At 31.6% G+C, this 13,202-nt stretch overlaps 1 protein-coding gene across 1 annotated transcript; it reads left to right on the forward strand.

Moving 5' to 3' along the window:
• Window positions 1-125: 125 nt before the first annotated feature.
• Window positions 126-8,672, forward strand: LOC103827943 (5-dehydro-2-deoxygluconokinase). Its single transcript, XM_009103505.3, has 12 exons — window positions 126-4,688; window positions 4,769-4,858; window positions 4,949-5,026; window positions 6,257-6,331; window positions 6,431-6,483; window positions 6,655-6,805; window positions 6,891-7,001; window positions 7,443-7,569; window positions 7,684-7,781; window positions 7,905-8,031; window positions 8,161-8,213; window positions 8,373-8,672. The coding sequence occupies exons 1-12, from the start codon at window positions 4,644-4,646 to the stop codon at window positions 8,457-8,459; spliced, it is 1,095 nt and encodes a 364-aa protein (XP_009101753.1). The 5' UTR covers window positions 126-4,643; the 3' UTR covers window positions 8,460-8,672.
• The last annotated feature ends 4,530 nt before the right edge of the window (window positions 8,673-13,202 follow it).

Genomic DNA, 13,202 nt, shown 5'->3' on the forward strand with positions numbered 1-13,202 from the left:
TGAAAACAGAAAGTAAAGATTACTATAGCTAATAAAGTAAAAAATGGAGTTTTAAGTACCCAAATCAAATTGATGTCAAAAAAAAGTATCAAATCAGCACTTTTAACACCCAACTATCTCTTGTGCAAATTTAATCATGAAACTATTGTTGACTGCGCAAAATCAGAGATTAAAAAATCAATGGTTAATTATTACATGAATTATAATTAGAAAAGGGATCGGTTTGGCTTTTAAAAACCCATAAATTCTTAAAATAAAATTATGTAAGATGATGGAAGAGATTTTCGTTGAGTTTAGACGATTTTCAATGAGAAGAAACAAATTCCACTAAGAATATAAATATTTCGAAACTGAAACTGGAGAACATAGTTCTTTTCTTTAACAACAATATTCGCTTATTCTCTCTCAGAATCGCTCGGATAGCATTGATTTTAGAGATTCATGGGTTTATGAAAGCCATGCTGATCTTTTTTTAATTGTAATCCATGTTTATGTTTAGTAATTAATGTTTGACTTTTTCTAAGTCTGAATTTGCACAGTTAACAATGCCTTCATGATTAAATCTGCACAAGAAATAGTTGAGTATTAAGTGTTGATTTCAAATATTTGGAAGCTCATTTTCCGATCGTGTATGATGTATATTTCATCATAAAATGAATATAAATCTTATAAAACATATATCAGCTTTTAAGATCGTAATTTAATATATATTGACTGCAGTCAATTGGTTGAGTTCATATGTGACAGAGTGTCAATCATTTAACTAATTTTAATTTTTATGTTAAAATTTGTTTATTTATGAGAATCGAATCCGTTTAAAAAAACTTCAACTAAAACATTTAAACTATTCAACCAAAACAATAATGATATGATAGAACATGTTATTAATAAAAAAAAATTATGAGTATAGTTTTACGGGTTATTCCAACAAACATGTAAAATATTTATCAAATATAAAACTAATTGAATAAAACATAAACCACATTTTAAGTTAGGCTTCGTTCACGGATCCTTATTTGTTTCTAATTTATATCACATCATAGGTCTCATTTTAGAAAATTTGTTAATACGGACCGGGTTCGAATATAACATATTGGTTTGGTTCTAATTTGTATCACGTCATAATACCCATAAAGTAACTTATATCATTCGGATTCAGGTTATATTGGTTTAGTTTGGATATATCTAATGTTAAATCCAAAATTTAAAAGCAAAACATAAGACATAGATACTTATTTATATAGAATTGGATATTTAAGGTATTTATTTAAAATTCAAATACTTATTTTTAGATATCTTTGAAAATAAATACATAATTAAATACTTGAAGTACATATTTATGTATCAAATATTTATATTTGTGATTAATTTGGACTTTCTTTTTTTGGGTTACACGTTCGGGTTTGAGTAATAACATTTCAAGTTTGGATATGTTTTATACCACCCTACAAGATCCGCTATGGCATTTCTTATATTTTGGACCAGGTAGGGATCGAATTTTTGTTTGGATTCAGTTCAGACTTTGGTTTATGGATTTTATGTCCACACCTATTTTAAATAAAGAGAAATAAAGTTTTCAATGAAAAATTATTCCGCGCTTTGGACAATGAAAAATAGAAGCCATAACTTTTTCATGTGTGATTTTTTAATTTGGACAATCAATTAATTTTTTTATTAAATGTATTATATAAGATTAATAATATATAGAAATTTCAAACTACTTTAATTATAATATCTTTTTATTTTAAATATAAATACATTTATTTATTTTTTTTAACAAATCTGTTTAAGAAGATTTTAACAAGATCTTAATTTTAAAAATTATAGTTAAATATTTCCACTAACTTTGAAACTAGTTTTGAAATACTATTAAACATTAATATATTCAGTTATCGTTAATAACAAAAATTCTATCCAATTTTTATCTATTAATTATATAATCATATTAAAAGAAAATTAGTATCTTAAGCTAAATATGATAAATTGTATTAAATTGATAAATTTATATATTTTAGTTTCATAAGTATAAAATATTAATGTTCAAAAATAAAAGTATAGTATGTTGGTAAGACGGGTTATAAATCATAAACATTAAACAAAAAATCCCAAACACTAAACTCTAAATTTTTGGGTAACCATAAACCCTAGGATTTAGGAGGATTTATCCAAAGGTTTAGAGTTTATGGTTAAGGGTTTAGTGTTTTTAAGATTTAGTTTTTAGCGTTCTTAAGATTTAGTGTTTAGTTTTTATAATTTAGGGTTTAATATTGATGCAAGGGTTTATGGTTTATCCAAGGATTTAAGATTTAGTCAAAAGTTTAGGGTTTACCCAAATACTTTTCAAAAAAATCGTTTTTTGCAACAATTACTATTTTTCTTTTACTTAAAAAATAAATTAAAAGCATAATATAACTTGGAAAATACTTATTATTTTATTTCCTTTTTAAAAGATATGGAATATGAAATAAAAAAATACTATTGGTTGGTGTATGGGATGAACACAAGAAAAACCTTTTCATATTTTATATCTTAAAGAAAACAAAATAATAAGACTTTGTTAAATTATATTATGTTTTTAAAATAAAATGGTAAAAATAAATAAAAATAGTAGTTGTTGTGAAAAAAAGATTTTTTTTTAAATATTGTTAATGCCGTCAGCACTAAACTCTAAATCTCCAATACTAATCTCCAGCTCAATCTTTGTCGTGCTGGTAGGAAACTGCTTTTTGCGGTTAAGGCGGAAAAGTCAATTTTTGCGATTTTGGCGGAAAATTGTATTTTCGCGATTTTGGTCGGAAAATGCATTTTGCGGCTTTGAAAAAAAGTGTTTTTCGCGGTTTTGGTCGAAAAGTACATTTAGCGGTTTTGAAAAATCTGGTTTGGCAGAAAAATGAGTTTTTTCATCCATATATCTTATTATCCAAATAATAATTATGATTGATTATCTAATTCCTAGTTGTATCTAATGTTATTGGAGGACTGTTTTTTATATTTTACTCATAAAATATAACTTTCAAATATTACATATGATATATCTATGAGGTTTTTCAAAATTTGTGCAACAGACAAAAACTTAGGGAAATACATGTTTTTAACAAGGATCTACTGCAATTTCTATTCAAATTATATGTCACACAATATAATTTGACATATTTGATGTATTTACCATATTCTACAAGAAAAATAAACCATATTCTACGAGAAAAATAAATTGTCCTGCTATAAAACATAATATTGAGGTGAATTTGTAAGTGGAATACAAAATTATATTAATATATATCACTGGTTATTTAAAAATCTTAGAGACTTGAATCCAAAAAAAAAACTTTTTTTATCAGTAACTTAAAACAGACTCATAGAGACAAAAAAAAATCATTAATCTGTGTTTCTATTTCGAAGAGTAAATATTAGTATAATTTTGTACTGAAATTTAAATATGATGAAGAAATATATATAGTTTGGTTTTGGACCTAAATTTATTTAGGACTTTTTTTTTTGCAGCAAACGACTATTCTATTACTCAAACTTGAGGTGGTCTGAGTATCCAAACCGGAATAAAACAACCAATAAAACATAAAGATCTATGAAAAACTAATTTATTTAGGACTTAAGAGGGGGTTTTGTTTGCATTGTTGCATTTTGCATTATATAAATCATGTTAACTCAAATTCTCACGGTCTCACATTGAAAAACAAGGGGAAAGACGATAGAAGTTTCAATAAACAACTGAAAACGAAGAAAAACATCAATGTCCCGCATTTTGGGTCTTCGGTCTTATATAATAGTATAACTATCTCAGTTCTCAACTACTCACAAATAAAAAGGGTTTTCAACTAAATTGTATAATTGTAAGGCTGGGCAAAATAAAAAACAGAAACCGTTCTGAAAACTTAATATTGAACCCAAACCGAATTGGTTATATATCCCAACAAATTTAAAATTTTGGTATTTAGATAACCGAAACCGAACTTGACTCAAACCAAAATATTTTTGGTATCCGAATATATTCGAATCAGATTTACATATTAAAATATATTGATTATTTTAGATTTAGTACATAAATAAATATCCAAAATGAATTTTTAAAATTTCAAAATAATTTAAACGATTTATCTGAACCCAAACCAAACCCGCATAAAATCTGAACTGAATCCAAACCAAAATTTATAAATATCTGAATAAGATTTATATTTTTAGCCTGAAATCCAAATAGACTCGAACCAAATCCGGAAGTCAACCCCTATGTAATTGAATTTGGTGGACTGTAGTTGTTTTATAATACTAGCATATATGTGGTTTTGGCTATTAAAGTTGACTATTACGGGTATGCTTGGTCTTTTATAATCAGACTATCCCACTAGGAAAACTTCATGAAAGTACCTGAAAAGTTGTTGGGTACTCTGTCTTAAGAAAACCTCACAAAGGGGGAAAATAATTAAAAACCAAAACCGACGTTTAAGTTTCAACAATTATCCACCCGATTAGATTCCAGCAAAAAAAAATCGGTTTGTCTACCGGTTCAACCAAACCAGTTGCCTTTTTGTTCCGGTTATTTTTAAGTTGGAGGCTTATAAGTTTATAAATGTTCAATCTGTTTCTATCTTTTCTCCTACTTCGCATTAACGCAAAGGCGGAGCTCCGACATGACATCTCGCTCCAACGAAGCTATTCCGGGTCACCCGATTGTCGTGCGTAAACTCTATCTTTTTCTTTTATTCTCATGCCTCTTGTGAATTGATGATAATGATTAGATTGGCTACAATGGCAGCTTGGTTGTGGTCAACTTTGTTTGGATTACTTAGTAACTGTACCGTCTTTTCCAGTTCCCGACCAAAAGATCCGAGCCACGAGCTTCAAGGTCCATTACTATTTGCAATAATGCTCTTAATGCTTCGTTGACTTTATTTGTTTCGAAATTTTTCGCTGACATTTTCTGAATAATATACAGGTTCAAGGAGGTGGAAACACTGGGAATACGTTGACATGCGCTGCTCGTTTGGGTTTGGCTTCTAGGATCTTAGCTAAGGTTAGTACCGATCTCCAACAATATTCTATCATCGCAATTTGAATCTTTCTCTTTATCTTTTATCTTTAGAAACTTAAACGCTTCTGTTGAATCGTTAGCGAAATCAGCATTGTGTAATATCCTTCCTTGCGTAGGGAACTTTTGTTTACCGAATGAATGATTGTGATAAAAAAGGATACTATAAAACATCCCTAACCCCATTTTATATAAAGATTCCAAAATGGAGAAAAAAAATAAAGTATTGAATAAAAAAATAAAAGCATTACTTTATAAATAAAGTTTTTTTTTGTTCATTACTTCATTTTAATATAAAATATGGAGTGATATTGGAAATATCTTTATTGTCCCAGTGGTGATTTCGGATTTAATTTTAAAAGAATTTGTACTTTAAATCTAGCCATCAATATTATTAATATTCTATTATATTTTAATTTTTATAATTAAATAAAACTGATTTGAAATATATTAAAATTTACATTTATGATAAAATGTAAACATATATGTACTTCAGTAAACTCATCTTTTACTCCATTATGGAGTGATAAATTCTAAGAATTTCAATAGGATTGAATCATTTTTTATTCCATACTATATTATACTTTTATTTGGAGTGAAAAATGGAATGGGACTGGAAATACCTTTACAATATTGGTCACCAAAAAACTAAAGTAAAAAAGCTATACATTAATAATGTAAAAACTATGATATTATTAATTTATAGAGTAATTAATTTATAAAAAGATTAATTAAAAAAATCTTTTTATTAAAAAATATTTTATTTCAAATATATCCCTTGATCTTTTATATATCTTGAATACATATGGTAGTATGTATATACACTTTATTATCTAAAAATGACAAAATAATACCAAAATCTTTCAAAATGATGAAACTTATTTTGAAAAAAAAATATACAATAAAATGGCTTCTTACGTTTATATAAAATTATATATAGTCGATGACAAAAAGATACTATATAATCATTATTTATTTATAATTTCAGTGAGATCGCATATTTAACATCAATTTTTTTAAAAATATATCACTATATCAAAAATTTGTCATATTTTACATTGGACTAATTTAGAGCTGAAATAATTTATAATTTATTTTTTTTGTTGAAAAGGGCATAATTTATCGTATTTATTTGTTTATCAAGTATTAATTTATAGAGTTTATGTTATATAAACATAAAATTTCATCAAAATAAAATTGGAAATATGGTTTTAGGTTGCTGATGATTCTCAAGGGAGATGGATGCTAGAGGAACTAGAATCTAGCGGCGTCGATACTTCCTTTTGTGTGGTAACATCACTAAAGTTTGATAAGTGATACAACATACATATATACTGTATATCAGTCAACGTAGATAAAACAACAATCCTATATTTTTTTCCTTCTCAGACAGCTAAAGATGGAGTTTCACATTTTAATTACGTCATTGTAGATAACCAAACGTGGGTAAACAAACAGTCTTTTGTCATGTTGTATATATGTGCTGTTATTAATTTAAAGTTTCTGTTATTAATCCAAAGAAAAAAAGGTATAATATGTCCAAAGAAGCGCGTTAGGTAAACTAATAATGCGTTTGATACTACTGTTCTTATAAGTTATAACCAAACATGTAGGAATACTCGCACGTGCGTTTTCACACCAGGATATCCTCCTTTGCTCCCAGATGACCTTACAGAATCCCTCCTTGTAGATGTGCTTGATAGGGTGAGAGTTATACATGTAACTGGAAGGTCTCGAGAAACCGAATTGCTTCTTGCGCAAAAGGTGAATAAATGCTCTCTGCTCATTCAGGCATATATATAGTAATTACGGATGATTGTTTCTAAGAAGATTTGTAATTCTTATGCAGGCACATAGCAAGAATGTATCCATCTTAATCAACGCGGAGAAAAGACGGGAGGGACTAGATAAGCTCCTTGACTTAGCTGATTATGCCGTTTGCTCTACTCACTTCCCTCAGGTTAGAGAGTTCTCAGAACATTTTTCTAAAACTATGGATCAGATGGCTTAACGGATCATGTGTGGTTAGTTCAAATGGAAAAGAACACAAAGCAAAACCCAAATTTCACAAGATGAAGTTATACTTGGGAGAAAACTAATATTAGATTATGTGGTTTCAGTTTGAAAGATTATGAGGTCTCCTATTATATTGAATGTTGGTACTTGGTACCATACATTTGTTACTGTAGTTATATACAGTATAGAAAGTTTCTGAAAAGCTGAATACAGTATATGGAATCTTTAACTTATGAGAGCTGAAAAGAACCTTGCAATGTGTCATCTACTCTTTATGACATCTGAAACTCTTGCAAGTTATTAGTTTATATAACGAGTTGGTACGTATGCTCTTGAATCAGCATAATCCTAAAAGATGTGACTTGTTTAATGTTGAGGAAAACAGGCTTGGACTGAGTCACCATCAGCACCTAGTGCGCTTCTCTCTATGCTCATTAGACTACCGAAGCTAAAGTTTGTGATCATGACTTTGGGGGAAGACGGTTGTGCGATGCTCGAGAGATGTCCCAATGGTGAGTTCTTGTCGATTTCCTTATTCGCAAAATTACACGATTACTTCTTGTGTTTGCCATTTTTAAATATTAAAATTAATGATGACATTTCCTTTCTTTTCCAAATAACTTCAGAGGTTCCAGAATCAGAAGAAACAGACATCGATGAACTACACGAGTCTCTGAAGCAAAGCACAGACTTTACAAGTGTTTTACCGGTCTGCAATTCATCGGTAAATAACAATTTGAGATGCATATTTGTAACAAGTTTCACTTATATATTTTTATGAAAATATCTCATTTATATTTCCTTTTCAAAAAATAAAAAATCTTTATATTTCTCTTACCATTTTCAGATGGTTACTAGACTGAAAGGAAATGTTACAGGGAGATTGTATATCGTAACAGCTGAGAAAATACCTTCATCGGAGCTTATGGACACAACAGGTGCAGGAGATGCGTTCACCGGAGGTTTGCTCTATGGTAATAATAAACTAAGTGTTATGCCAAATGCATTAAACCGAATCTAACCGAGTTCTATTTTCAGTCTTGTTCTTCCTTACATTTTTGGTCCGTCGTTTCACACTTTTTTTTCATCTAATATTCTCATAGGTTTGTGCACAGACATGACTTTAGAAGAAACGCTGACATTTGCATCTCGAGTAGTAAGTTTGCTTCTTCTGTGTTTCTTCTTGATGCAACTTCTTCTGAAGTTCAAGTTGGCAAACAATTGTACAAGCTCTTTGTTTTGTCATGACGCGAATTTCACAACTCTAGTGCTACGTGTTTTTGTTTGGATTGTGAAGTATGTTTGCGTTTTGTAGGCTGCTTGTTGCTGCAGAGGTTTAGGGGCTCGAACAACTCTTCCATTCCGTACTGATCCAAATCTTGCAGCTTTCTTGGGAGCATGATCACAATTTGTTTGTCCTTGACGGCTCAACACTCAAGGTCTTAAAATGGGTCTTTATATATTTGTATTTTATCAAATGTGAAATAAAATAGTTGATTTGAAAAATAAAAATAAATTATTGTTTCAACGATTTATAAATCATGACATCGTCGTACTTTACGTGTGTATCATGTGAACTTGTAATAATAAATAATGTATTTTGTATTAAACAATTCACTACAAGAAAACTCAAGCTTAACGAGGAAAATTAACGAGGAAAAAAAAACCTCGTAAGTTTACGTCAACTTTACGAGGATTTTACGTGAATAACGGTATCATCGTTATTTCCTCGTAAACTAACGACAAAAACCGTTCGTCGTAAAGTCGATGTAATGTGACGTGTCATTTACGAGGAAATAACGATGATATCATGTTTCACGTACGTTCCTCGTAAAGTGGACGTAAACTTCGCGTCTTATTTACGAGGAAACTATTTACGTGGATTTAGCGAGAAAATTTTGAATCCACCAACTTTGTAAGTGACACACGTTTTTTTTTTTGCACCTAATTAATTTTGAATCCACCAACTTTGTAAGTGACACACGGAGATTATTGAAGTCGAATTTCCAGGGATACTAAAGCTGAAATGCGTCCTCTTCAAATGTGAATGGTTCGACCCCGTCGTCAACAGAGGTGTTCGGTCTAACAAATTCGGTGTAGTTGATGTCAACGGTGGACGACGGTACAACAAATTCGAGCCTTTCATCTTAGCTTCACAAGCAGACCAAGTTAGCTTCCTTCCATACCCTCGGATGAGAGATTCGGGTATTAAATTGGTTAGCAGTGATCAAAGTAATACCTCGAGGACGAATCATCAGTGGAGAAGAACCACCATTGCAAGAAGAACAGACAAATGAAGTCGAGGAACCTGAACAAGAAATTGATGACATCCTTCTCATTGATCCGCATAATCACGAGTACGAAGATCTTACCGATGATGCCACAGACGAAGCTGTTGAAGACGAGTTTAATGAAAATGAAGATATTTCTAGTGATGACGAGAATGTCGATGAATCCGATTGATGTATTTTCGATTTTGTGTAGTTTGTTTTATGAATAAGGTAATGTGAGAGTTTGTTTTATGAATAAGGTAATGTGGGAGTTTGTTTTGTGAATAAGAAAATGTGGGAGTTTGTTTTATGAATAAGTAAAAGTGGGAATTGTGGTTTGGAATATATGAATTAGAAGATAAGGAATTGTGGTTTGGAATGAAAATAAAGATAGGGTTTGGAATATATGAAGTAGAAGATAAGGAATATGGGGTTTGGGGTTTCGGATTTTAGGGATTTAAACGGAATACTCGTTAATTCCTCGTATGTTGACGTCGAACTTACGACGAATTCCTCGTTTATTCCACGTAGGAGAGATTCGTCGTAAATACCACGTAGGACAAATTTGTCGAAAATACCACGTAGGAGAGATTCGTCGTAAATACCACGTAAAATAAATGATGAACGCGGCCCACTTTAATTCCACGTAGGACGGAATCGTCGTAAAAACCACGTAACCAAAATCGTCGTAAACACCTCGTACTGTAAAAACTAGAAAAAAAAGAAAAAAAAGAAATATACTCGATTTTGTGTAGTTTGTTTTATGAATAAGGTAATGTGAGAGTTTGTTTTATGAATAAGGTAATGTGGGAGTTTGTTTTGTGAATAAGAAAATGTGGGAGTTTGTTTTATGAATAAGTAAAAGTGGGAATTGTGGTTTGGAATATATGAATTAGAAGATAAGGAATTGTGGTTTGGAATGAAAATAAAGATAGGGTTTTGAATATATGAAGTAGAAGATAAAGAATATGGGGTTTGGAGTTTCGGATTTTAGGGATTTAAACGGAATACTCGTTAATTCCTCGTATGTTAACGTCGAACTTACGACGAATTCCTCGTTTATTCCATGTAGGAGAGATTCGTCGTAAATACCACGTAGGACAAATTCCTCGTTTATTCCACGTAGGAGAGATTCGTCGTAAATACCACGTAGGACAAATTCGTCGTAAATACCACGTAGGAGAGATTCGTCGTAAATACCACGTAAAATAAATGATGAACGCGGCCCACTTTAATTCCACGTAGGACAGAATCGTCATAAAAACCACGTAACCAAAATCGTCGTAAACACCTCGTACTGTAAAAACTAGAAAAAAAAGAAAAAGAAGAAATATATTGGATTTACATGTGGCAAGACTTCCAGCAATTATATTACTTAAGTCTCACCAACATAAATTCCAATATCATCTTCTCTTCTTTTTTTCTCAAATTTTTATAATTTGAATAGGATTGGATTTGAGAGTATGATGTGAGATAGGGTGTGATTTAGGAGTTTGGGTGTGGGTTGAGAAGGAGAGTTACGGGTATATTTATAGGGAAGCTTTCCTCGGTAATTCCACGTAAGCAAAATCGTCGTAACGTCCTCGTACCTAAAAAACACAGGCCTTTGTAATTCCTCGTAACTTCCTCGTATAATAAAACGCGGGCCTTTGTAATCTCTCGCTGTTTCGTCGTAAAAAAAAACACGGGCCTCTGTAATTCGTCGTAAAATTACGAGGAATTTGCGACGGAATGTAATTTTATATATACACCCCGAGCGCTCACTCTTTCTTTCCTCTCTACTTCCTCTCCACTTCCTCCCTGTTTCGTTGCAATAGTAAGCCTCTCTAATTCCTCTCTAATTTGGTTAGTTTAGGTAGATTAGGTGGTTAGTATAGGGAATTTAAATAAGTTTACGGATCTTATGTTATTTAGTGTTGATTAGGTGGATAATGTTGGAAAATATACTGTTGACGAAAATTAAAAAAATTAAATTTTTTTCTCAGGTTCGAAAAGGTAGACTTACTGCCCATTACAGAGAGATGTTCGGTGAGCTGGGTAATCGTTTAAACCCGTCGTCTTCATCAGCTCCCGGTTCTTCGGGACAAGAGACTGTCCCCGAGACTCAGTACACTCAGAGAGTCTTTGGGTCTCCTTCTTCTAGAGGACCATCGGTTCCTCCTCCCCCGATGACCATGCGACAATGAAATCCTATTCCAGGCGAGTCAACATCCGACACACATGCCGAGGCAGATGTAACGGCGAGGAGTGATGAATTTTATCGGGCGATTCACGACCCTTAGTTCTTTTTAATTTCGGTTCTTGTATTATGAATTCAAAACTTATTTATATATAAAATATTTTGGTTTTGATTTTTTTTAGAATTTTAATTTTATTAATAATTTAAATTATTTAAACTATTTTTTTAATTATAATTTTTTATATTTCTGTAAAATAACGAAACGAAGTAAATTCGTAGCTAATTTTGCGACTTCTTTACGTGGAAGCTTAACGAGGTTTTTACGAGGAATTGTTTACAAGGAAATGACGTGGAAAGTTCACGTGGTCTTTACGAGGAAAGCTATCAAGGTATTTACGTTTACTTTACGAGTATTTACTTTCGAGTTATTCACGTGGGTTTTACGAGGAACGTCTTTCGTGGTATTTACGAGGAAATTTAGCGACGTCCTTACGTGGAAGCTTTACGTGGTCTTTACGACGAAATATTCTTCTTCGCTTTTACGACGAAATTATTTCCTCGCTATGTTACGACGAATTAGCGAGGATATATGCGTTACGACAAACGTATAACGACGAAATGGGTTTCCTCGCTAATTCCTCGTAACACTGCTTTTACGACGAAGTCACGAGGAAAACTGCTCTCGTAAAAGTTGTGTTTTCTTGTAGTGATTATTTGAGATGACTATTCATGCGGTGGCTTAATTTACACTAATTGATACAATATAGATTAGACAGTGAGCAAGTAATAGATACTAGATTAAGATCCACGTCTTATGGCGGAACCAATGTATTGGCAAGTGGGTCAATTGACCTAGACGTAGCTGTGATTTTTTATTCAGTTCTGATCCGACGTGGCGAAGCCGGTAGAGAGACTAGGCACTCCATGCATCCATAATATTTTTAATTTTTTTTTTTGTATTTCTTAATAAATTGAACATATATGTCTATTTCAGTTTATAAGTTTATATTCATTAAAGCATTGTGCACCCGGTAAGAAAACATTTTAGATTCGCTCCGTTAGTGCTTCTACTCTTAACTTGCATGTTTTGGGGACGACGAACTAAGAGCGAGTCTGTGGTTTGCTAGATGTGATGGATGCCAGTTAGTGGCAGACTGAGGCTTAGGCCAATCCACTCGCAGGCTCCAACCTGAATATGCTTGGTTCTTCTTTGCCTTGCACTTCTATATTTTATTTTCGGGTTACTTCAAGCTAGTTGGCATCTCTGTCACATTTAGGTGGTAGTTTTTTTATATCTTCTATGTGTTTGTCTAGTTTCTTCTTAGGTGAAAGTAGCTTCACTGTTCTGATTCGTGTTTCTTGGTGCTCCGGTTTGGTAATAACTACAGTTGGCGTGGCGGCATCTTCGGTGGTTTGCTTCGACGGGTTTTTTTCCAGCTGCGGACAGCACCCCTTCCATTTTGATTTCGGCTAAGGTTTTGTTGTTCTTCTTTATTTTAATTTTTTTTTTGTGTTTTTCCTTTTACCAGCTGTTATTATGTCTTATCTTTCCGTTTCATAATAAGTGTCATTGTAATATTTTTTTTGTTTCACAAAAGTGTCATTTTATAATTTTAATGCAAATTATACTTACTTTCAACTGAAAATTAATTACAAATTGCATTGAATTATAAATAATTTTATTTATCTCAAATAA

This window comes from Brassica rapa, chromosome A06 (genome assembly GCF_000309985.2).
Source record: "Brassica rapa cultivar Chiifu-401-42 chromosome A06, CAAS_Brap_v3.01, whole genome shotgun sequence".
Taxonomy (NCBI): domain Eukaryota; kingdom Viridiplantae; phylum Streptophyta; class Magnoliopsida; order Brassicales; family Brassicaceae; genus Brassica; species Brassica rapa.

What these genes read in the sequence shown, in the direction of transcription:
- LOC103827943 (XM_009103505.3), top strand. Translation starts at nt 4,644, where the DNA reads ATGACATCTCGCTCCAACGAAGCTATTCCGGGTCACCCGATTGTC. An exon ending in TCCGAGCCACGAGCTTCAAG is followed by an intron (nt 4,859 to 4,948) that starts GTCCATTACTAT and finishes AATAATATACAG; the next exon opens with GTTCAAGGAGGTGGAAACAC. An exon ending in TACCGGTCTGCAATTCATCG is followed by an intron (nt 7,782 to 7,904) that starts GTAAATAACAAT and finishes TACCATTTTCAG; the next exon opens with ATGGTTACTAGACTGAAAGG.